This window comes from Rana temporaria, chromosome 3, assembly GCF_905171775.1.
Source record: "Rana temporaria chromosome 3, aRanTem1.1, whole genome shotgun sequence".
NCBI classification, from domain to species: domain Eukaryota; kingdom Metazoa; phylum Chordata; class Amphibia; order Anura; family Ranidae; genus Rana; species Rana temporaria.
In genome coordinates, this window is record NC_053491.1 from 86,830,807 (window position 1) to 86,853,342 (window position 22,536).

The 22,536-nt window shown below is 45.7% G+C and overlaps 1 protein-coding gene across 1 annotated transcript; it reads left to right on the forward strand.

Moving 5' to 3' along the window:
* The first annotated feature begins 3,361 nt into the window (after positions 1-3,361).
* Positions 3,362-21,347, forward strand: MRPL18 (mitochondrial ribosomal protein L18). Its single transcript, XM_040342856.1, has 4 exons — positions 3,362-3,571; positions 6,352-6,538; positions 9,719-9,950; positions 20,815-21,347. The coding sequence occupies exons 1-4, from the start codon at positions 3,535-3,537 to the stop codon at positions 20,884-20,886; spliced, it is 528 nt and encodes a 175-aa protein (XP_040198790.1). The 5' UTR covers positions 3,362-3,534; the 3' UTR covers positions 20,887-21,347.
* The last annotated feature ends 1,189 nt before the right edge of the window (positions 21,348-22,536 follow it).

Consider the following 22,536-nt stretch of genomic DNA (forward strand, 5'->3'; position numbering starts at 1 on the left):
TGCGGCGGTCCTTAAGGGGTTAAAGAGGTTGTAAAGTCAGGAGGTTTTTTATCTTAATGCATTTTATGCATTAGGATAAAAAGCCTTCTGTGTGCAGCAGCCCCCCTCAGCCCCCATAATACTTAGCTGATCCCTATCTCTAGCCAATGATGTCCACTAGTGTCTTGACCGTCCGAAACCCTCCCTCCTGATTGGCTGAGACACAGCAGCAGTGCCATTGGCTCCAATCAAAGTCCGTTAGCCAATCAGGAGAGAGAGGGGGTAGGGCCAGGCCATGGCTCCATGTCGGGAGCTGTGTGTCTCGGCTCAGGTGCCCCCATAGCAAGCTGCTTGCTGTGGGGGCACTCAACAGGAGGGAGGGGCCAGGAAAGCTGAAGAGGACCCAGAAGAGGAGTGTCTGGACTGCTCTGTGCAAATCCACTACAGTATAAAATGTTTGTTACCGTATTTATCGGCGTATACCGCGCACTTTTTTGCCCTGAAAATCAGGGCAAAATCGTGGGTGCGCGATATACGCCGATACCCGCTTTCCCGTGCCGAGTTTGAACACTGCGCCGGCATATACCGAGCGCAGTACACTCGTGTATAGTCGGGCAGGCTTGGCTCCTCTCGCGCTCACATCCTGGACGTACAGGACGTGAGCGCGAGAGTAGCCGAGCCTGCCCGACCATACACGAGTGTACTGCGCTCAGTATATGCTGGCGCAGTGTTCAAACTCGGCACGGGGATCGAGCGGGGAGGACACCGCAGAAGGACGCCGGACCCGATGAAGAGGACACCCGAAGCCGCAGACGGACGCCGGACCCGACGAAGAGGACACCCGAAGCCGCAGACGGACGCCGGACCTGACGAGGCCGCTGATGGACGTCGCGCAAGACACCAAAACTGTAAGTACTAAAAAAAATTTTTCTTACAGGAATTGCGGGTTCACTTTAGGGGTGCGCGCTATACGCCGGAGCGTGCAATACCCCGATAAATACGGCATGTTATAGAAAAAAAAACAAGACTTTACAATCACTTACTGGATATATATATTAATGTACATTAGTAATATAAAAATAGTCCAAGCCACATGAATTGTAAAACATGAGCAGGCCTATGGCTCTTAAGGGGTTAATCTTTGTACACCAATAGGGTTACTAATATTTCAGTTGCAACATGTTTGTGCAAGACCGGCATTCCTGCATCTGACAACATAAGCTTACACTGGTGAGAGTCACTGAACGACGTGTCTGACAACATCGTATGCAGCCAAGGTATACAAACAGTATCGCTGGAGATGTGAAAACAGTTTATTCAGTAATACAGTCAGAGGACTAATCATGATGGAAAGAAAACAGTAACCCATAGCAACCAATTCATTACAGTTTACAGATCAGTAAAAAAATCATTTCTAGTTGGCGGATACGTATAAAGTCACTTAAAGGATCACTAAAGGAATTTTTTTTTTTAGCTAAATAGCTTGCTTTACCTTACTGCAGTCCTGGTTTCATGTCCTCATTGTTCGTTTTTGCTTTGAAGTAGCTGTAATCTGCTGTGATCTCCACATTTCCTGCTTGTCTGGCTCCTTATGAAAAATCTCATGGCAGCTTTTCACTGTGGTCCAAGCTGTGTGTCTAAAACTCCTCAGAACCAATCAGATTCATTTTAAAAACAAAACACTGCCCTGGAGTTGTTTGTTTTTGTTATGTGGGTCTCTTTACTTCACAGAAACATGAAACCAGTTTAAAAATGAAAGTGAAACTGCAGGTACATTATATGATTGAATTTAATCTATTTTTAAAAGGAATCAGTTAACTTTTATGTCTCTATACCCTGTAAACAGTCATTTCAGCAACAATTTTTTTTTTCCTTTAGTGACCCTTTAACTACAGTAGTGCTATGTTTTATGCTTTCTTACCCAAAAACGAGAGACAGGATTGATTTACTAAAACTGGAGAGTGAAAAATCTGGTGCAGCTCTGCAGAGAAACCAATCGGCTTCTAGGTTTTTTTGTCAAAGATTAATGCAGAACTCCAGGATTTTCAAAAAATCCCCCTTTAGTACCCCCCCCCCCCCCCCAACAAAACACTAAACAGTCATCACATTTGTGACATTTGTTACCGTTTAGGAGAAATGTCTGATTGAATTTTCAGGAAGTCAGATCTGTGAATCAAAAAATGGATTTTAATTCTTTGCTAAACAAACTAAAAAAAAAATATTTTCTTTGTTTCTGTTTACTGACGGGCACTGATGAGCTGGCACTGATATATAGAATTGATGGGCACTGATAGGCGGTACAGATATGCAGCACTGGTGGGCACTGATAGGCGGCACTAAGAGGTAGCACTTATGGGCACCGATAGGCAGCACTGATAGGTGGCACTGACAGGCGGCACTTATGAGCACTGACAGGGGGCACTGACAGGCGGAACCGATGGGCACTGATGGGCAGCACATGATGAGGTACTGACAGGTTTCCTGATGGGCACTGTGTGGCGGGCACTGACAGGCGTTTCTGATGGGCACTGTTGGTGGTACATCTGATAATCAATGTGCTGATTATCAGAACAGACCCCCCTCTGACAGAGAGAGCCGCCAATCAGCTCTCCCTGTCAGCGCAAATCCCGTTCTGCCTCTCTGTGTCACTATCGTGGGCCGCCGGCGAACATCGAGTTTGCGGGGCCCGCGGGCACACTCACGGAGGACACTGCAAATTAAAGGGGACGTACCTGTACGCCCATTTGCCCACTGCTGCCATTGTGCCAACGTATATCGGCGTGCATCGGTCGGCAAGTGGTTAACCACTACTATTGCTTTATACTGGCTTTAGAAATTTACAAATGCAGCAATTTAGAATGGGCATGAAAGGTTTAGCACTGGGGAACTACAAAGCATTTTAATATAAATGCATTTTAATATAATAATAATTTAATAAATGAATACATTTAATGGATGTAATATGAATGCAAACCAGTGTAGTTTATCAGTGTCCACCAGTGCCGAATGTCAGGGACCACCAGCGCTGCTTGTCAGGGTCCACCTTTGTCGCTTTTCAGGGACCACCATATCAGGGACCACCAGGCAGTGCCGCTTGCCAGGGACCACCATGTCAGGAACCAGCACGATTACAGCGCCGGTTCCTGCATTGCTCCTCTCCCACAGGCAGTTCACACTGCCTTCTGCTAACCACTGCGGGTGTCATTACATTTATTCTATGTGTATTATTATTATTACAGCCGCACTTGTACTGTTCTGCAAGCTCCTATGTATCAGCACAGCACATTGTTTTGTTTAGCTAAGCTCACTGCTCAGATAGCTAATAACAGCGTGCAGCGCATTTCATAAAACGCGCATGTACGGAAGCCGGCAGGCGCCCTCAACAAAGATGGCCGCTCGCTGAACGGACATTGTAAGGTTACCGGAAGTGCTCTGTGTGAAGCATGTCAGCGCCCTGAACTGTCCCAGTGTCCGGTGTATTACACATCTAACCGGAGAACGTCTATTAGCGCAGCTGCATGTCCGGGTAACGATCGGGAGGCGATCCCCACAGCAATGTCCGTTCTTCTACGAGGCAGATTGCTCATCCAGGGTAAGGGGCTGTGTGTCATCAGAGGACTATGGAGCCTTCCACTGCTGTCCTCTGTGTCAGGAAATGCTACTTTCCTGGATGTCATGCTGATCCTCTGGCTTCACTTTACCAAGTCCCTGTCCCAGAACAGGTATGAAGACGTGTGACTTCCCTGAGCTACATACCTGTCCTGGGTCACTGCCAGAGACAGCCAGGTGACTGGTATTTTCTGAGATGAGTCCTTACAGTTTTCACATTCATTGTGTTGAGTGGTGGAATGGATGACTGTGCGCTCTGCGCCTGTAAAGTTATACTTTATATAGCGGAGATGTTTGTTGGGGTCGGTGCACATTGCAGTACGGTGAGGCAAACCTGCGTGCTCCGTACTTGTTTTTTGCAATGCATTTAAAATGCATCAAAGTTCTGTCATCGGCGACCTGTCAGATTAGGTAACGGAAATGACAATCCGTCAGCTGCGCATGCGTTCCAGCGCTTCCAGGTTTGCTAATCTGACAGAACACCTGCAATCAGAAGAAGGCAGCAGACATCTTACGACACCCAGCTACGTCTTGAATTTCACTGTCATTTTATCAATAAAGTGAGTGGATATAAATAAATCTAGTATATTGGGAAATAGCGTATCATTCTTCTATTAAACGTCCTTAACCCCCTTGGCGCTGGCTCCCATTGGCCAGGGGTTTGGAATGGAGGGGCTTTTGGCCATGTGTCCACCGTGATTGGCGGTCAAATGATTAAAAAACTCTGCTTGCGATCAGGAGCTTTTCATGAGCTGCCGGTCACTGTGTCAGCTGTGCGCTCTCGGCACAGCTCCGTTGGCGCTATTGCACACAGATATGCGATTGCTCGGCTCCAAGGCACGGCAGCCGAGAGACCACATATTTGCGTGCGCTCCGCGCCAGCAGGTTAATACTACCAATAAAGCTGTGTATATATTATTAGTCAAAATGTTTCAAAATTAATAAATACAATTTTTGCAGTGCCAAAAGTCCCCTATATTTCCGTGAGATCCCAATCAAAAAAAAAATATCCATACCGGGATGATGCCTGTAGGTGCGGGCACCATTCTGGTATAACCACTGAAACCCGAGGACATCCTATGGGCGGTAGGAAGAACAACCTGAATTTGCCACACATGTCAGTAATGTTACATATTAAGGACAGCTCTGATCTGACATACAGAGGAGTGCCAGTACTCGGAGCGGGGCATGCCTATCCTGGGAAGCTGGCATGTCTTGGATAGCTTCCCACACAATGCTCTATCCCTGGCCTTAGTTAGTCGTCAGCCTGAGATTTCCCCAGCCGAAAGCTAATGAATGTAAACAAAAGGAATTTGTCTGAATTTTGTGTATGTAACACAAGTTTGAGCCAACATTCCGTCGGGGGGAAAAATTCTTTGCTTTGTTTTCTTGCCGGAATTTCTGATCGTGGGTACACGGCATTAGGGATTGATTCACTAAAGGTAAATAAACTGCGCACTTACAAACGGGGGCGCACGCATAATTTGTTATATGTCTTCAGTCTGTGATGTTTCCTCAATCAACGATTCCTTAACCACTTCCATACCAGGCACTTACGCACCTTCCCGCCCAAGCCAATTTTCAGCTTTCAGCACTGTCGCACTTTGAATGGCAATTGCGCGGTCATGCTACACTGTACCCAAACAAAATTGGCGTCCTTTTTTCCCCACAAATAGAGCTTTCTTTTAGTGGTATTTGATCACCTCTGCGATTTTTTTTTTTTTTTTTTTTTTTTTTTTTTTTTTTCTTGGCGCAACAACTAAAAAAAGACTGAAAATTTTGAAAAAAAAATACGTTTTTATTTTTTTCTGTTAATTTTTTTGTAAAAGACGTTTTTCTCTTTCAATTACGGGCACTGATGGACATCGATGAGGTAGTACTGACGGGCACAGATGAGGTGGCACTGATTGGTGGCGCTGGTATGCGGCACTGATGGGCACACATAGGCGGCACTGATGGACACACATAGGCGGCACTGATGGGCACTCATGGGCGGCACTGGGCACTCATGGGCGGCACTTATGGGTGGCATTGATGGATACTTATGGGTGGCACTGATAGGTGGCCACTGGGCATGGATGGGCACTGTGGGGTGGCACTGATGGACACTGTGGGGTGGCACTGATGGACACTGGGGTGGCACTGATGGACACTGTGGGGCAGCACTGATTTTCCCAGGTTGCCAGTCAGTGCCCATTTGTGGGCACTGATTGGCATCCTTTTTTTTTTTTTTTTTTTAATGCTTTTTTTTCAGACCTTTTTTTTTTGTCCACCCTGGTGGTCCAGTGTGGCGATCCGAGGGGGGGCTGCGCTGATAAACAATCCGCGCGAACCCCCCCCTCCCTGTCAGGAGAGCCGCCGATCGGCTCTCCTATACTCGCGTCTGTCAGCCATCAACGGCTCTTCCTGTTTACATCGTGATCAGCCGTGATTGGACACGGCTGATCACGTGGTAAAGGAGGCTCTTTACCGAGATCGGAGATGCAGGGTGTCAGACTGACACCCCGGATCGCCACGGGCGCACGCGGCATGAAATCCTGCAGGACGTCCAGGAACGTCCAGTCAGGATTTCAAAACCACTTCCCGGACGTAAATCGGCCATAGGCCGGGCTGGAAGTGGTTAAATATAATTACATTTTTTTTCTGAAAAAAAAATATATATATTTTATTTTTTGCATGTTACTGTAAAATTTGTACACTGATTGCTCAGCTTTGAAATCTCACTGAGGATCTAATTCTTTTTTTTTTTTCTTTTCGTTTTAGCTATCCGTCCAGCCAGCAGTACTGCCAGTGTTCATGTCTCTCCAGCAGTTGAGGTGGACACGCATGAAAATGAAATTGTAAACCCTGAATTCACCAATCGGAATCCTCGTAACTTGGAACGTCTATCTCTTGCGGTTAAGGATCGTGGCTGGGGCACAGTGTGGCCGACCAGGGCATACTGGCATAGGTAACAACATCTGGCGCAACCAAATGGTCTTCCTTTAATAATAATAATAAGCCAAGAGGTGGAGGCAAGCATTCGGGTTAGGGGTGCACTGATTGGAAATTTCGGAACCAAAACCGAAAATGCAGGATGCATGTGGCTGAAAACCGAAAATTACATGTATAAAAATATAAATATTTTTTTTTAAAACGAATTGTAATATATTAAACTTTTTAATTAATATCATTAATTTAAATTAATATGAATTTATTGTTGGCCATTATTGGCACCTTAAGACCTCTTTCACATTGAGGCGTGGAGCCGCGGTGACGGTATAGCCACGCTATTTATAGCGCTACTATACCGTCGTATTTACCGCGATATTCGGGCGCTAGCGGTGAGGTTTTAACCCCCGCTAGCGGCCGAAAAAAGGGTTAATACTGCCCGCGTTGCGGGCGCTATTACCGCGGTTTCCCATTGATTTCAATGGGAAGGCGCGGTAAAGGAGCGGTGAACACACCGCTCCTATACCGCAGTAAAGATGCGGCTAGCAGGACTTTTGGAGCCCTCCTGCTAGTGCACCGCTTCAGTGTGAAAGCCTTCAGGCTTTCACATTGAACACTACAGGGCATGATTTTTTCATGCGGTATAGCAGCGCTATTTTTAGCGCTGTACCGCATGAAAAACGCCTCAATGTGAAAGGGGCCTTGGTGCAAGAAAGGCTCAAGAAAAATGCAGTTTCCCGTTTCCGATCATCTCTTGTATCATGTCTGCAATCTCTTACTTAAACGCACTGCTAATAGTATTAGCAAGATTTCGATTTGGTGCACCTCTAGCAGACATGATGCCGGAGATGGTCAGAGACTGCAGACGTGATGCAAGAGATCAATGCAGCCTCACAGTGCCTAGATCAGAGCGGCAATCTCCCGCTGTGTCAAGGAGCTGGATTTGAATTGCCCGGGCCGCAATAACAATTTCCTGCCTCCTGTGATAGCGCCGCACTGATTCAATGTCCCGGCATAAGATCAGTGTGCCATCTATCACAGGAGACGGGACATTGTTACTGTGGCCTGGGGCAATTCAGCTCCGTGACACACGGAGATCGTGGCTGTGAGAGGGAGGGGAGGACTCTGAGCCGCCAGTATGACAATGGGTGGCACCTGCCCCCTTTTCTGCTCCATTATCGGCACATTTTCTCTTTTGGCCCGATGCTGAAAACACAGTTTTTGGCCGATATGTTTCGATGCACCACTAATTCGGATCATGTAACCACTGTGATTGGCTGTCACAGCGGTTACATGAACGAAAAGCTCCCGATCGCTCGTATGCATTGGGAGAGTGCCGTCAGCACGGTTAGTTGTTTTAATGGGGCATAATAATTTATTATACAAGGGAACATTTTAGTACTTCTGGTTTTATATGTGGATAAGTATGCATAAGTTCTTGGCTAGATACAAAAAGGAACAGTCTATGTAAGCAAGCTTATTCGGTTCATTTAAAAACTGACATACAAGGGGAGGTGTGTGTGCGTGTTTTTTTTTTTTTATTTTATCAATCTGGTGATAATTTACTTATGCTCCCGTGTAAACAATGAACTGTTACATATAGTTACATAGTAGGTAAGGTTGAATAAAGACACTAGTTCATCCAGTTCAACCTGTGTGGGTGTGTCTGTTGATAATCATTTCCCATATCCCTGTATATTGCCTTCACTAAGATGCTCATCCAAGAGTCTTTTAAAACCATTAATACTCCATGCTGACACCACTGATTGTGGAAGAGAGTTCCACATCCATATTGCCCTGACAGTGAAAACCCCCTGCACAGCTTAAGCTTAAATCGCTTCTTCTCTTGTCTCATTGTCTGGCCCCCTGTCCTCTTGGACTCCCTGAGACTGAATCGTTTCCTACCTACACTGGGATCACCGGTGAGATATTTGTATATTGCTATCATATCTCCTCTCAAACGTCTCTTCTCCAGGGAGAATTAATTTGGTGCTTGTAGTCGTTCCTCGTAATTGAGGTCCTCCATGCAGCATTACATAGCTGCATTTAGATCAGTGCAGTGAAAAAAAAATAACATTTAAAAACTGGTGTGATTGGCACCCTGTGCTAGAGCCCATACTCAATCCAATGATCGATTCACTGTATGTCCAGCAGTGTTAATTTAGTTGACTAAAACCGACTAAATCATTTTAGTCTACTAACTTTAATACCATTTTAGTCAACTAAAATAGGACTAAAACAATTGAGATGACTAGGACTAATGCCGCGTACAAACGATCATTTTTCGGCATGTCCAAAAAACGACGTTTTTCCAACTTCGTCATTAAAAACGACGTTGCCCACACACCATCGTTTTTGAAAAATGATGAAAAAAGCGCGGTGACTTTTCTGTCTGTTACAGCGTGATGAATGTGCTTACTCCATTATGAACGGTAGTTTTACCAGAACGAGCGCTCCCATCTTATAACTTGCTTCTGGGCATGTGCGGGTTTAAAACGTTGTTTTTGCCCACACACGATCATTTTTAACAACACGAAAAACTACATTTTAAAAAACAATGTGAAAAAATGCAGCATGTTCAAATTTTTTTTTGTCGTTTTACAGAAGCCGAAAAACAATGTGAAGTCCACACATAATCATTTCAAATTACGTTTTTAAAAACTTATTTTTTTCATGCCGAAAAATGATTGTGTGTACACGGCATAAGACTAAAATGGCATTTTAGTCAAAAGACTAAGACTAAAATTAAACTGAAATTTGATGTCAAAATTAACACTGGTCTGTAGAGCATGTTCATACCTCAATACCATAAATAATAACATATTTGATTTTTACTCCAGCAGTATATAAAGAGTTTGGAAATTGTAGAGAAATGCTTAAATAATGCTGACAGCTGATCACGTAGCAAGGGGCCGGGACCGGCCCCTTACTCGGATCTGTGATCACCCGAGTCTGTGACTCGGTGATCACTGCACGCCCCCTGCAGGGGACACGTGCAAAGGGGAGGACGTCTATTGATGGCCTCCCGGAAATTCAGATCAGCGCTGTAGCCGTCATTTGGCTCTAGCGTGGACAACTAGTGGTTCATAAACTTTACTTTCTGATTTAAAATAAATAGCAACAGTAGATGGCTATTAGCTGATTACGATTTGATTTGCAATAACTTCATCTTACATTTCTTCCTTTTTGTGTTTTTCAGGTTACGTTTGGAACGCACTGGACACCATGTTAACGCATTGGTGGAGCATGCAGATGGCAGAATTGTGCTCTCTGCCTCTACCAGAGAATGGTGTGTGAAAAAACATCTCTATAGCACCGTAGACTCAATGGCTTGTGAAAATGTAGGCAGAGTTTTGGCTCAGCGCTGTCTGGAAGCGGGAATACACTTTATGCTCTATCGGGACGTTCCTTGGGTCTTTCGATCTGAATCGGTAAGATAAATGCTCACCCAATCCTGTGTGTAAGAGTAAACAAATTGTAAAGCTGGTTTCATAAATGGATATCTTCATTAGTGAACTCTGCCACAAGACATTGTTGTGCAAATGTTGTATTTTTATGCCAACTGGTCTTCCAGCAGGCTTAGAATCTCGGGTAGTTCAGCAGGAAGTGGCCAGGATTCAAACCGTGTATGGACAGGCTGAATGTACACGGTGGGGCAGGTACCACTTGGCACACAAACATACCAAGTTGATTGATCACCAGCCATGTCTGCCTCAATAAAGATTAGTAAGCCCCCTTCCACAATGAGGTGCTTTACAGGCGCTATAGCCCTAAAAATAGCGCCTCTCCTTTTACTCCAATGTGAAAGCCTGATGCCTCGTACACATGTTTTTCCTGATGTAATTCCTCTCAAGCCTGCCGTTCATGCCAAATCCCGCCCGTCCAAAGCGCGGTGACGTACAACACGTACGACGGCACTATAAAGGGGAAGTTCCATTTAAATGGCGCCACCCTTTGGACTGCTTTTGCTGATCTTCGTGTTAGTAAAAGTTTAAGAGACGATTCACGGTTTTCAGCCTCGTGCTTTTCAGCCCGTTACAGGGTGACAAATGTGCGATCTCCATTACGAACGCTAGTTTTACCAGAACGAGCGCTCCTGTCTCATACTTGATTCTGAGCATGCACGTTTTTTTTCCCCTCGGGCAGTTTTCTCGTCGGGAAAACTGCTATGGAGCATATACACGGCCGTTTTTTTTCCGTCGGGAAAACCGGCCGCGTGTAGGAGGCATCAGGGTTTTTACACTGGAGCGGTGCGCTGGCAGGACGCTCCAAAAAGTCCTGCAAGCAGCATCTTTGAGGCGCTGTAGGAGCAGTGTATACACCAGCGGTTTTAACCCTTTTTCGGCCATTAGTGGGGTTAAAAGCGTCCCGCTAGTGGCCGAAAAGTGCAGCAAAAATAGCGGCGCTTTACCGCCAACTCCCGGGCGCTGCCAGTGTGAAAGTGACCATAATAATAACCTAATAACCAGAATGTTAAAGCGCTAGCAAAAAAATCCTCCTGCAAGATAATGTCATAATGTGAATGGGGTCTTGGACTGCTGGTTAGGCCTGGATAGCCACATGCATCTTGGATTTTTATGTAGATTCTGATATGTAATGCTTCTGATGAAGCGGCTCAAACTGTGAAATGTGTAGAGCTCATTGACCCTCTTATCCTCCCTCCTTTGTATAGAATGAATATATGAATTATTGTACATGGTCCATTTTTTTGACAGAGCCGTTGGTTATTTTCACTAAGGCCCCTTTCACACTGGGCAGGGGATGTGCGGTGGCGGTATAACGGCGCGTTTTCTAGTGCCGATATATCATCGTATTTAGCGCGATATTCGACTGCTAGTGGTGCAGTTTTAAAAAGGATTAATATCGCCGGCAATGCGGTATTACCGTGGTTTCCTATTGATTTCAATGGGGAGGAGCGGTAAACACCCCGCTCCTATATCGCTCCAAAGATGCTGCTTGCAGGAGATTTTTCTTCTTCCCGCCAGTGCATCGCCTCAGTGTGTGAGCCCTCAGGCTTTCACATTGAGAATGCTGGGGCAGGATTATTTCAGGCGTTATTTATGCGCTATTTTTAGCGCTAAAACACCTGAAATACGCCTCAGTGTGAAAGGGGCCTTACAATTGTAATAAGCTTGTAGAGGGCTGGATATTTGTTTTGGGTACACCTATACTAATGATTCAAAATCTTTTCCCCTCATTTTTAATTTTTTTTTATGTACACTGCTCAAAAAAATTAAAAGTAACACTTTGAAAACACATCAGATCTCAATGGGGAAAAATATTATACTGGGTATACTGATATGGACTGGGTAATGTGTTAGAAATGAAATTATGCCACATCGTTTGATGAAAATTATCAACCTACAGAGGGCTGAATTCAAAGACACCAGAAAATCAAAGTGAAAAAATGATGCAGCAGGCTGGTTCATTTTGCTGAAATTTAATTGCAGCCACTCAGAATGGTTCTCAGTAGTTTGTATGGCCCCCACATACTTGTATGTATGCCTGACAACGTCGGGGCATGCTCCTAATAAAAGCGATGGATGGTGACCTGGGATATTTTCTCCCAAATCTGGAACAGGGTATCACTGAGCTCCTGAACAGACTGAGGTACAACCTGGCGGAGATGGACTGAAGCATAATGTCCCAGAGGTGTTCTATTGAATTTAGGTCAGGAGAGCGTGGGGGCCATTCAATGGTGTCAATTTCTTCATCCTCCAGGAACTGGCTGCATGAGGAAGTCTGTTTCTGATTGTTTGGTCATTTTGTAAGGCTCTGGCAGTGCTCATCCTGTTCTTCCTTGCACAAAGGAGCAGATACCGGTCCTGCTGATGGGTTGAGGACCTTCTACGGCCCTCTTCAGCTCTCTTAGAGTAACTGTCTACTGGCGGTTTACGTGGGGTGTGCACGCAGCTCCCGCTGTGGCTGGGCACAGTGGGAGCCAATTGTTGGGACCCACTGATCGTTCATAGGGGAGAGGGAACAGCCATCAGCCTGTGTAAACAAGGCAAACGCGCGGATCTGTCAGGAAGCGAAAGAAAACTAAGCTGAATCACGGATCTCTTTTCCTTCAGTGTGACACTGCCCCCCCCCCCCCCCCACACACACAGTTGGTAAGCACCTCCACAAGGGAACATTTAACCATTTGATCGCACCTGGTGTTAGCCCCTTTCCCCCCAGTGACATTTATACAGTAATCAGTGAATTTTTATAGCACTGATCACTGTTGGTGTCACTGGTCCCAAAAAGTGTCTCTCAGTGTCAATTTGTCTGCCGCAATGTCGCAGTCCTGCTAAAAACCGCAGATCGCCACCATTACTAGTAAAAACAATAAAAAAAGTCCCTAAATCTATCCCCTATTTTATAGACACTACAACTTTTGCACAAACCAATCAATATTCGCTTATTGGGATTTTTGTTTACAAAAAATATGTAGCAGAATACATATATGCAGCTACAGGCATCATTCAGATATCATATTTCTTTGTCCGGCGATTCTGTGCACCGTATAGCGGCAGTTCTTGCAGGCGTTCTTACTCCCCACCTGCCGCCCTCCAGTGCTTCTACCGGCTCTCCTGTGCGATCTGCGACCTGGAGAAATGATCGCCACCGGAAGTTGATCATGGAGATTTCTGGTAACCAGATGGTCCCCAGTCATCTCTATGATCCTGAGAGGCCTGGGCGTGAATTTATGACATCACGTCCGGGCCGGCGGATGTAAACAATGCTGGGGACTCGGTTGGAAAGGCAGAGACAGTTCATATTTTTTTTAATTTTATTTTTTTATCTTGGCCTTTCCAGCCTGGAGGACCTGTCGCACACTATTCCTATTACAAGGGATGTTTACATTCCTTGTAATAGGAATAAAAGTGATAAAAAAACGTTCGTAAAATTCTAGCCCAAGACCTCCTCTAAACCGTCAACCTGTAAAAAAAATTAAAGCGTCTCCTATAGAGATTTTTAAGTACCAAAGTTTTGCACCTTTCCATGAGTGTGCGCAATTTTAAAGCATGACATGCTAGGTATCCATTTACTTGGCGTAACATTTTTTCACATTATACAAAAAAATTGGGCTAACTTTACTGTTTCTTTTTTTTTTTTTTTATTATTCCTTTTTAATTTGTATTAATTTTGTTTCCAAAAAATTCCTGTGCAAATACCATGTGACGTAAAGCGTTGCAAAGATTGCTCTTTTATTCCCTAGATATACTCTACTAAAAAAGCATATATAATGTTTGGCAGTTCTGAGTAATTTTCAAAAAAATGATGTACCAGAATAGGCCCAGTATGGAAGTGGTTAAGTTCCAGTTTAATAACTGTGCTGGTATGTCAAAGGGGAAGGCGAGAGCACATTTCTGGATCACCGACAGTGTATTTTTGGCTCTGCATTCTAAAGTATGTGGTGTCAGCCCTGCCTACTTGATTCTGATGCATTACAAAGATCATCTCCGTAACCCCTCCTTGTGTATATACAGAGCACAGGAAGTTATCGGCTCACAAGATTTCTTGCAAAATCGACAGGCATTTATTTATTTTGCACAAAGACCCCTTTCACACTGGGTCGTTTTGCAGGCGCTATTGCGCTAAATATAGCGCCTGCAAAGCGACCTGAAACAGCTGCTGCTGTCTCTCCATTGTGACACTGGAGCGGTGCGCTAGCAGGGAGGTAAAAACGTCCTGATAGCCACATCTTTGGAGCGGTGACGGAGCGGTGTGTATACCGCTCCTGCCCATTGAAATCATTGAGACACCGCGGCTATACCACCGGCAATGCGCCTCTCAAAAACCGCCAGCGGCCGAACGGCACCGCAAAAAATGGCGGCGCTTTACCGCCGACGCCGCTCCCGCCCCAGTGTGAAAGGGGCCTTTTCGAACAAATGCAATGAAAAAACCTTCCGTGTTATAGTTAGCAGATCAAATGGAGCAAATAGGAGAGAAGTTAATTGTTGGGGTTTGCACACACGTGAAGTCTCAAGCCTAGGAAAGCAGAGATCTGTGAACCTATTGATCTTCCACGGCTCTGTATTGTGGATCTCTCTGCCATGATCCTTGGAGCACAGGGTGTACCGCTTTCATGGTATAAAGGGTTTACAGTACCTGCCGCCGAGAATGTGTTTTTAGCATGACAGCATCGCGCTGATTCTCGGCGACAGGGTGCCGACATCTCACACTCGCTGGAATAGTAAAAGCACATTCCAACGAGCGCGTCATAGAAGCGACAGGGATCCGACTTGGATTCCCGCCAATTCTACACGTGGGCGGCGTTTGTTATGAATCCTGAGGGGGAACTCCCCGCCGGATTTTAAATAAAAATCCGGCATGGGTTCCCCCCCTCGGGGGCATACCGGGCCCTTAGGTCTGGTATGGGTTGCAAGGAGACCCCCCCCTACGCCGAAGAACCAACGTAGGGGGTCCCCCCACAATCCATACCAGACCCGTATCCAAAGCACGCCGCCCGGACGGTCAGGAAAGGAGTGGGGGCGAGCGCCCCCCCCCCCTTCTGAGCCGTACCAGGCAGCATGCCCTCAACATGGGGGGGTCAGGTGCTCTGGGGCAGGGGGGCGCACTGCAGCCCCCCCACCCCAGAACACCCTGTCCCCATGTTGATGAGGACAGGGCCCCTTCCCGACAACCCTGCCCATTGGTTGTCGGAGTATGTGAGCGGGAGGCTTATCGGAATCTGGGAGCCCCCAGATACCGGCCCCCCACCCTAAGTGAATGAGTATGGGGTACATCGTACCCCTACCCATTCACCTGCAAGCAAAGTGTAAACACAAATAAACAACACAGGGTATTAAAATATTTTATTAGTCTGCTCCGGGGCCCCCCTCTCTTCTTTAGGTCTTTCACGAGGGGGGGCTTGCTTCTTTGGGTGGGGGCCGCTCTTCTTCCCGCCATCTGGTTCTCTTCCGCCGCCGGGGGGGTCGCTTTTATAAAAGTGCCCCGCCCCGGCGGGCTTCCTCCGACGTCTTCCGCGCGGGGGGTGGGTGCCGCTCTTCTTCGCCGCCGTCTGGTTCTCTTCCGCCGCCGGGGGGCGTCACTTTTATAAAAGCGCCCACCCCCGGCGGGCTTCCTCCGACGTTTTCGGCGGGGGGTGGTGTGCTTCTGTCGGCTTCTGTCTTCTTGCTTCTTCTTCTTGCTTCTTCTTCTTCTGTCTTCTTGCTTCTTCTGTCGCCTTTAGGTGTTGACACGTCGCTTCCTCCCGCTGCAATGCCGGGTGCGGCGGCTCGCACCGACTTATATAGGCCACCTACGACGTCACAGTCCCATCATGCTCCGGTACCTACCCACGTGATACCTACCCACGTGGGTAGGTACCGGAGCATGATGGGACTGTGACGTCGTAGGTGGCCTATATAAGTCGGTGCCAGCCGCCGCACCCGGCATTGCAGCGGGAGGAAGCGACGTGTCAACACCTAAAGGAACGAAGACAGAAGCCGACAGAAGCACACCACCCCCCGCCGAAAACGTCGGAGGAAGCCCGCAGGGGGGTGGGTGCTTTTATAAAAGTGACCCCCCGGCGGCGGAAGAGAACCAGACGGCGGCGAAGAAGAGCGGCAACCACTCCCCCCACCCCCCCGCGGAAGACGTCGGAGGAAGCCCGCCGGGGCGGGGCGCTTTTATAAAAGCGACCCCCCCCGGTGGCGGAAGAGAACCTGTGTTGTTTATTTGTGTTTACACTTTGCTTGCAGGTGAATAGGTAGGGGTACGATGTACCCCATACTCATTTACTTAGGGTGGGGGGTCGGTATCTGGGGGCCCCCTTATTAAAGGGGGCTCCCAGATTCCGATAAGCCTCCCGCCCACATACCCCGACAACCAACAGCAAGGGTTGTCGGGAAGGGGCCCTGTCCTCATCAACATGGGGACAGGGTGTTCTGGGGTGGGAGGGGGGGGCTGCAGTGCGCCCCCCTGCCCCAGAGCACCTGACTCCCCCCCCCCCCCCATGTTGAGGGCATGCTGCCTGGTACGGCTCAGGAGGGGGGGCGCTCGCTCGCCCCCACTCCTTTCCTGACCAGCCGGGCGGCGTGCTTTGGATACGGGTCTGGTATGGATTGTGGGGGGACCCCCTATGTCGGTTTTTCGGCGTGGGGGGGGGGGGGTGGGTCTTGCAACCCATACCAGACCTAAGGGCCCGGTATGCCCCCCGAGGGGGGAACCCATGCCGGATTTGTATTTAAAATCCGGCGGGGAATTCCCCCTCAGGATTCATACCAAACGCCGCACCTAGAATTGGTGGGAATCCAAGTCGGATCTCCCGTCGCTTCTATGACGGCTTTGTCTCCATCGCGGCAAGCCAGCTCGGCACTGGCTCCCGCGATGGGGCTCGTAGGTGGTCAATCTCGCCGAGAAAGGAAGCGAGATTGACACAATATCGTGGTCACCCACTGTATGCCCTTTCCTTTCCGTGTGTATTGTTTTTCTTGGCTGCTGAATATAGAATGCTATAATTATTTGGTGTTTTTTTTTTCTTTCTCATGAAAACAACACTTGATTTAAATGAAGAACAATTTTCTGATTGCACTCTGTGTGCAGCTTTTGTATTTACTGAGAAAATGGAAACCCTTGAAATGAATAACCATAGATCATTATGGCAAAGTTTATTAAATTGCACAGTCTAAGCCACAATGGTGTGTATGTATTTTATATGGAATAATAAACCTCATTAATCTCATGGTTGCTCACATGTAAACTCCTGTGGTTGACACTCGGTTCAGCGGGTGAAAAAACAAGCCGCGCATATTGCCATGTCAATATAGACACAGGAGTGCCCTTTATTGTTTTATCATGTTACTGTACACTTGTATGTCTCTGTATTTGTTCTGTTTGAGCTTAAAAGCATCCTTATTTATCTTGGATGTAAAAAGTAGCAGTTCATAAATGTATTCATCAGTCTGTCTGGCTTAGTTTGTACTGATGATGAAGGATATCTAAACATTGAAAGCTCATCAGTGCATTTGGCACTCACATTGCCTGTGACGGTTCCCAGCTGATTAAGTAATTGTGGGAGGGAATGTGTCGGGAACAGTGGCTGAATCTGAATTTTGTTAAAGACCAATGTAGCACTACCCCCGAAGGAGCTGCTGGTTTAGATTTGGGCCTGCACTCTGCTTGTCAACCCCTGAAGTTTGGCTCGATCACCCACCTTGGCACAACTGGACAATAATATGATTGTGGAACCCAAATGCCAATGAGGGACTTCAATGACACCACACAATAATAAATGTAGTTAATTGTCACCTTGATGTTGGTCACCTGCCACTCAGCTGCAATAGACGGATTCCCACACAGATATAGCTTAACCCAGGGCTCGAAAAAATCTGGGCGCCCGATCACAATTGCGACAAGAAATTGTGACCTCGCGCCCGCCTGTAATTGAGGCGTGGCTTTGCGGCCTTCACAGAAGGAAGCTTAGGCCTCAAAGCCGCGGCCTCAATTACTGGCCGGCGCGGGCCCACCGCGATCGCGCAGGGCGGGGGAGGTGGGGGCGCACGGAGACACAGGATCCTGTGTCTCCGTGTGCATTGAGGCCGTGGCCTTCTGCAGGCCTTCTGTGATCTGGCGCCATCTTGTGGTGGCAGTTTGGCATTACAAGTAAAACCGTTCTAGCAGTTCTAATGTGTTTTTTCACTGTTTTCACTGCCATCTCCTTCCCTCTACTTTAGAACCCCCAAACATTATATATATATTTTATTATTCTAACACCCTAGAGAATAAAATGGCGGTCATTGCAATACTTTCTGTCACACCGTATTTGCGCAGCGGTCTTACAAGCGCACTTTTTTGGGAAAAAAATACACCTTTTTTTTTATTGTGAAAGATAATGTTACGCTGAGTAAATTGATACTAGGGCTGCAACTAACGATTATTTTCATTATCGATTAGTTGGCTGATTATTGTTTCGATTAATCGGATAATAGCCTTAAAAAAAAAAATTGCATTTAAAAAAAATTTTGGGCCAATTTGTTGTTGGGCAGGTTACAAAATACAAATTGCTGCAAAAACACATTTCATGCTTTTCTGCAGCTTCTCCATTGAAGTATATTAAACCAAAAAAAAAGAAATGGCGCCGTTTTGCGTTAAAACGTTTTTGCCCTTTCCAAATACGCAGCAGCTGAAAAAAAATCATGGATGTGAACGTGTCCCATAGGAAAACATGTAACTGAACTGTAGTGTGTTTCTGCAAAAAGCACCAAAAATCAGAGGTGTGACCCAGGCCTGAGATGTTTAGTAACATAATGGGGTTAAAAAAACAAAAATAAGTCCAAAAAGAGCAAATAATCGCTACTGTAAGGGGTTCATTTTTTTTACTGTGGGACAGTGAAAGTAATATTTACAGTAGCGATTTGCTTTTTTGTACCATAAAGAGCTAATTTTAGTTTTTTTAACCCCATTATGTTACTGGCCGATTAATCGATTATGAAAATTGTAATCGATTCATTTCATAATCGATTAGTTGTTTCGGCCCTAATTGATACCCAACATGTCACGCTTTCAAAATTGCGTCCACTTGTGGAATGGCAACAAACTTTTAAAAAATTCTACAGGTTGCATGTTTTGAGTTAGAGGAGGCCTAGGGCTAGAATTATTGCTCTCGCTCTAACGATTGCGGCGAAACCTCACATGTGTTGTTTGAATACCGTTTACATATGCAGGCGCTACTCGCATATGTGTTCGCTTCTGCACGCGAGCTTGGCGGGACGGGCGCGTTTTCTGGCTTCTAACTTTTTTAGCTGACTCCTAGATTCCAAGCAAATTTGTCAAACCCTGGCTTACCAGTGGTAAAATATTTACTGGGCATAGAAAAAATGGAACAATGGTTACACAAATTGCATTAACTACACACAGCTCCCTGTAAAATTTAATGGACGTAACTGGTTCAGAATTTCTTTGTCATCAGACCCAAATAACATAACCTGGAGTCAGACCTGAGTGAGTGTATGGTGGAGGAAATCTCCAAATGCAATGACATCAGCACTGGGACACCTCTCCACCAAATCCCACACAACCCACCCGAACAGTAAAATAACAAGTGATGCAAGCAGTTATATCAAACACATAAGTTCACAACTGTATGGCTCCCTCTAGTGAACTCAACTGGTGTGTGTCCTGCCGTGGCAAATCCTGGGAACAGAGAAACTGGTGACAGTTCCTTTTTTGTGTCGGTTAATCTTCTGTTAGCTCAATTGGTGCACTTATCTATTTGTATTCCAATAAACAGGGTGAAAAGAAAGAATGCGTGTAATGTAGTGGTAAAATGAACGCTAGTTCTCCCAAGTCGTTGTGTCGCTCTTAGGACAATGTGTCTCCACTTGCGGCACTGCAGATGCCAGCAAGTATCAGTAGAACTATAGGACCCTCACTCCTGCGACCCAGTTAACTATGTTGGTAGGCAAGTGCCCCCTCGCCACATGAGACCTTGCCACATGAGACCTCGCCACATGAGACTTCGTGTCCTCAGTCCGGAACTTCCCTTCAGTTCTCAGTGTCTCTGTAACACGAGGTCCCGGATGTTCTGAGGTGTGGACCCGTCCCTCTCTGGTTCAGTCGACAATCCTGTCCACAGGGATCCCTCTCGGACTAGGTCTCTCCCTCTCCCTCCTAGGTGCCAGGTATCCTGTCCTTCCTCCCCCCGAAAGGTGCCAATTGTGGCATCGGAGGGGATAAGATGAGCGGAAGTTCCACTTTGGGGTGGAACTCCACTTAAATGAATAAAAAAAAAACCTAACCAGTAAAGTTAACCCAAATTTTTTTTTTTTTTTTTTTTTGTATAATGTGAAAGATTTTACGCAGAGAGAATTGTGATCTTTATTCTAAGCAAAAAAAATTGTGATTCTCATTTTGACTGGAATTGTGCAGCTCTACTACAACCCATGGTGTATGAATATTCTGCTTGTGTCCTGTACTCCAAGAAATTGAATATACTGGCAAGTAAAGATTACTTCTTCCTTTTTTTTTTTTTTTTCCTCTTCTGATTAAAGAGAGGAAGGGAGCTTTCACTGTGCTCTTTAGAAAATCCATGGTGCTCCAAGAATCCTTTGTCATATATTCAGTGATTATTTGTAAACGCAAAGTCTGATTATTAGTTTCATGCAGTAAAACTTTCAATTCCCTTTTAGCTCCTTTAGGCTGAAACTATTTTCTCAGCCTCCTGTGTAACAATAATAACTGATAACAATACTATGCATATAATTAGGTAAATGATTATTCTAGTGTGTGTGTTTTTTATGTATGCAGAATGTATTGTCTTGGCAGCAATTCCAATTATGTATTATTTGTGCATTTGTTTTCTAGGTGCAGCGGCTTCGGAAAGCAATGATCGAAGGTGGAATATTGTTAACGGAACCCCCCCGCACATATGAATAACGTTACCAAGAACATTTTTATTTTAGTGAAGGCGACTAACCAAGCTTGTCAATATGCAAAATAATCAGTTTTTTGGACAATATTCTGAATTTGTTTTATTGAGATTACAACTCTTGGTGTGTGGGGTTTTTTTTTTTTTGTGTAAGTCTCTATCGGATTTGCCATCTTCTGTCTCTTGGGAATGTCCCCAATGAGGACGGACTACAATAAAAAAACAACTTTCCCCAAACTCTGGAGATGGGTTTTTATTTACAGAACCCCATATCAAGTCTGACTTTACAAAGTGATGTATGTTCATGTTTTCTCTTTAAGGTGTATACCAATCTTACCACAACTTTTTATTTGGTGAGCTCTGGGACCACAGGTGAACATACAAAGAAATAAAAGCTATACAGGACATTCTCATAATACTTAAGCAAAAATGAGAAAAAATAAATAAATAAAGTTATGGTGTAAAAAAACTGTCTTGTTTTGTGTGGTGCATAGGTATGCTTTGATGTATTTGAAGAAATTTGCTGTGTTTTTAAATGGCAAAGTATTATTAATAATGTACTAATATAACAAAGTGAAACTGGCAAAAGTCACAATCTCAGGCCCTCCGTTTTATGTCCCACATATGTATTCTACTTTACTGCCGTTATACTTGTACTTAGAAACTTCATGAGCCTTCACCACATCCCCATACATTCAGATGAGAAAAAATGTCCACTTGAGTTCTGATAATCGCCTGCCTACTGCATAGACAATGAAGGCCCATTACTACCATTATCCCTCTTTTATGTTCGCCTTTATGTAATCTCATAGTGTGAAATTGATGACTGCATGGAAATTTTGAGATGTGCTTTGATGCCCTCTTCCCAAGTAGGAATTTTAGAATATAGCACCAACCTTTGGACATAGAAGAGCATGTTATTCCCTCTTTCTCATCTCCAACAGTGCTGGTGCTTAGTGAGTCACCATGGGTCTGTCACATAAGGACTTGCATGGATTTGCACAGAGCAGCCGGTATCCTCCTCTTCTCGGGTCCCTCCCTCTTGAGTGCCCCCACAGCAAGCAACTTGGTATGGGGGCACCTGAGCCGAGTCACAGCTCTGTGTGTCCATTCAGACACAGAGCTACGGCCCGGCCCTGCTCCCTCTCCTAATTGGTTGGCTGACTGACTTTGACAGCAGTGGGAGCCAATGGTGACCGGCTGTCTATGGAACCAGTTCACACATCTCCAGAGCGGCTCTGGCGCATATTGCAAAGGAGCCCTGTGCGTCCTGGTCCGAATTCAGGCTAAAATCCGACAGTGAATAGGGACAAAGCAGACTCCTGCTGTGAGCCGCTGCATGTTCTAGTGTGAACCCAGCCTAAAATTTAAATATTTACCCTCAACAACAAACGATGTGTCTGGTGGAAATCCAATAACGTTTACCATCCAAATAACACTATTCCTACAGTAAAGCATGGACGTGGTTATATCCTGTTATGGGGTGTTTCTTTTCAGCATGGACTGGAGGACTTTTTAGGATAGAAGAAAAATGGATGGGGAAAAATACCATCAAATTCTTGAGAAGAATCTGCTGCCCTCTGCCAGAAAGTTGTCAATGGGAAGAACATAACATGACAGTGACCCAAAGCACACAGCAAATATGACCACACAGTGGT

What these genes read in the sequence shown, in the direction of transcription:
- MRPL18 (XM_040342856.1), top strand. Translation starts at nt 3,535, where the DNA reads ATGTCCGTTCTTCTACGAGGCAGATTGCTCATCCAGG. An exon ending in ACCAGGGCATACTGGCATAG is followed by an intron (nt 6,539 to 9,718) that starts GTAACAACATCT and finishes TGTGTTTTTCAG; the next exon opens with GTTACGTTTGGAACGCACTG. An exon ending in GGGTCTTTCGATCTGAATCG is followed by an intron (nt 9,951 to 20,814) that starts GTAAGATAAATG and finishes TTTGTTTTCTAG; the next exon opens with GTGCAGCGGCTTCGGAAAGC.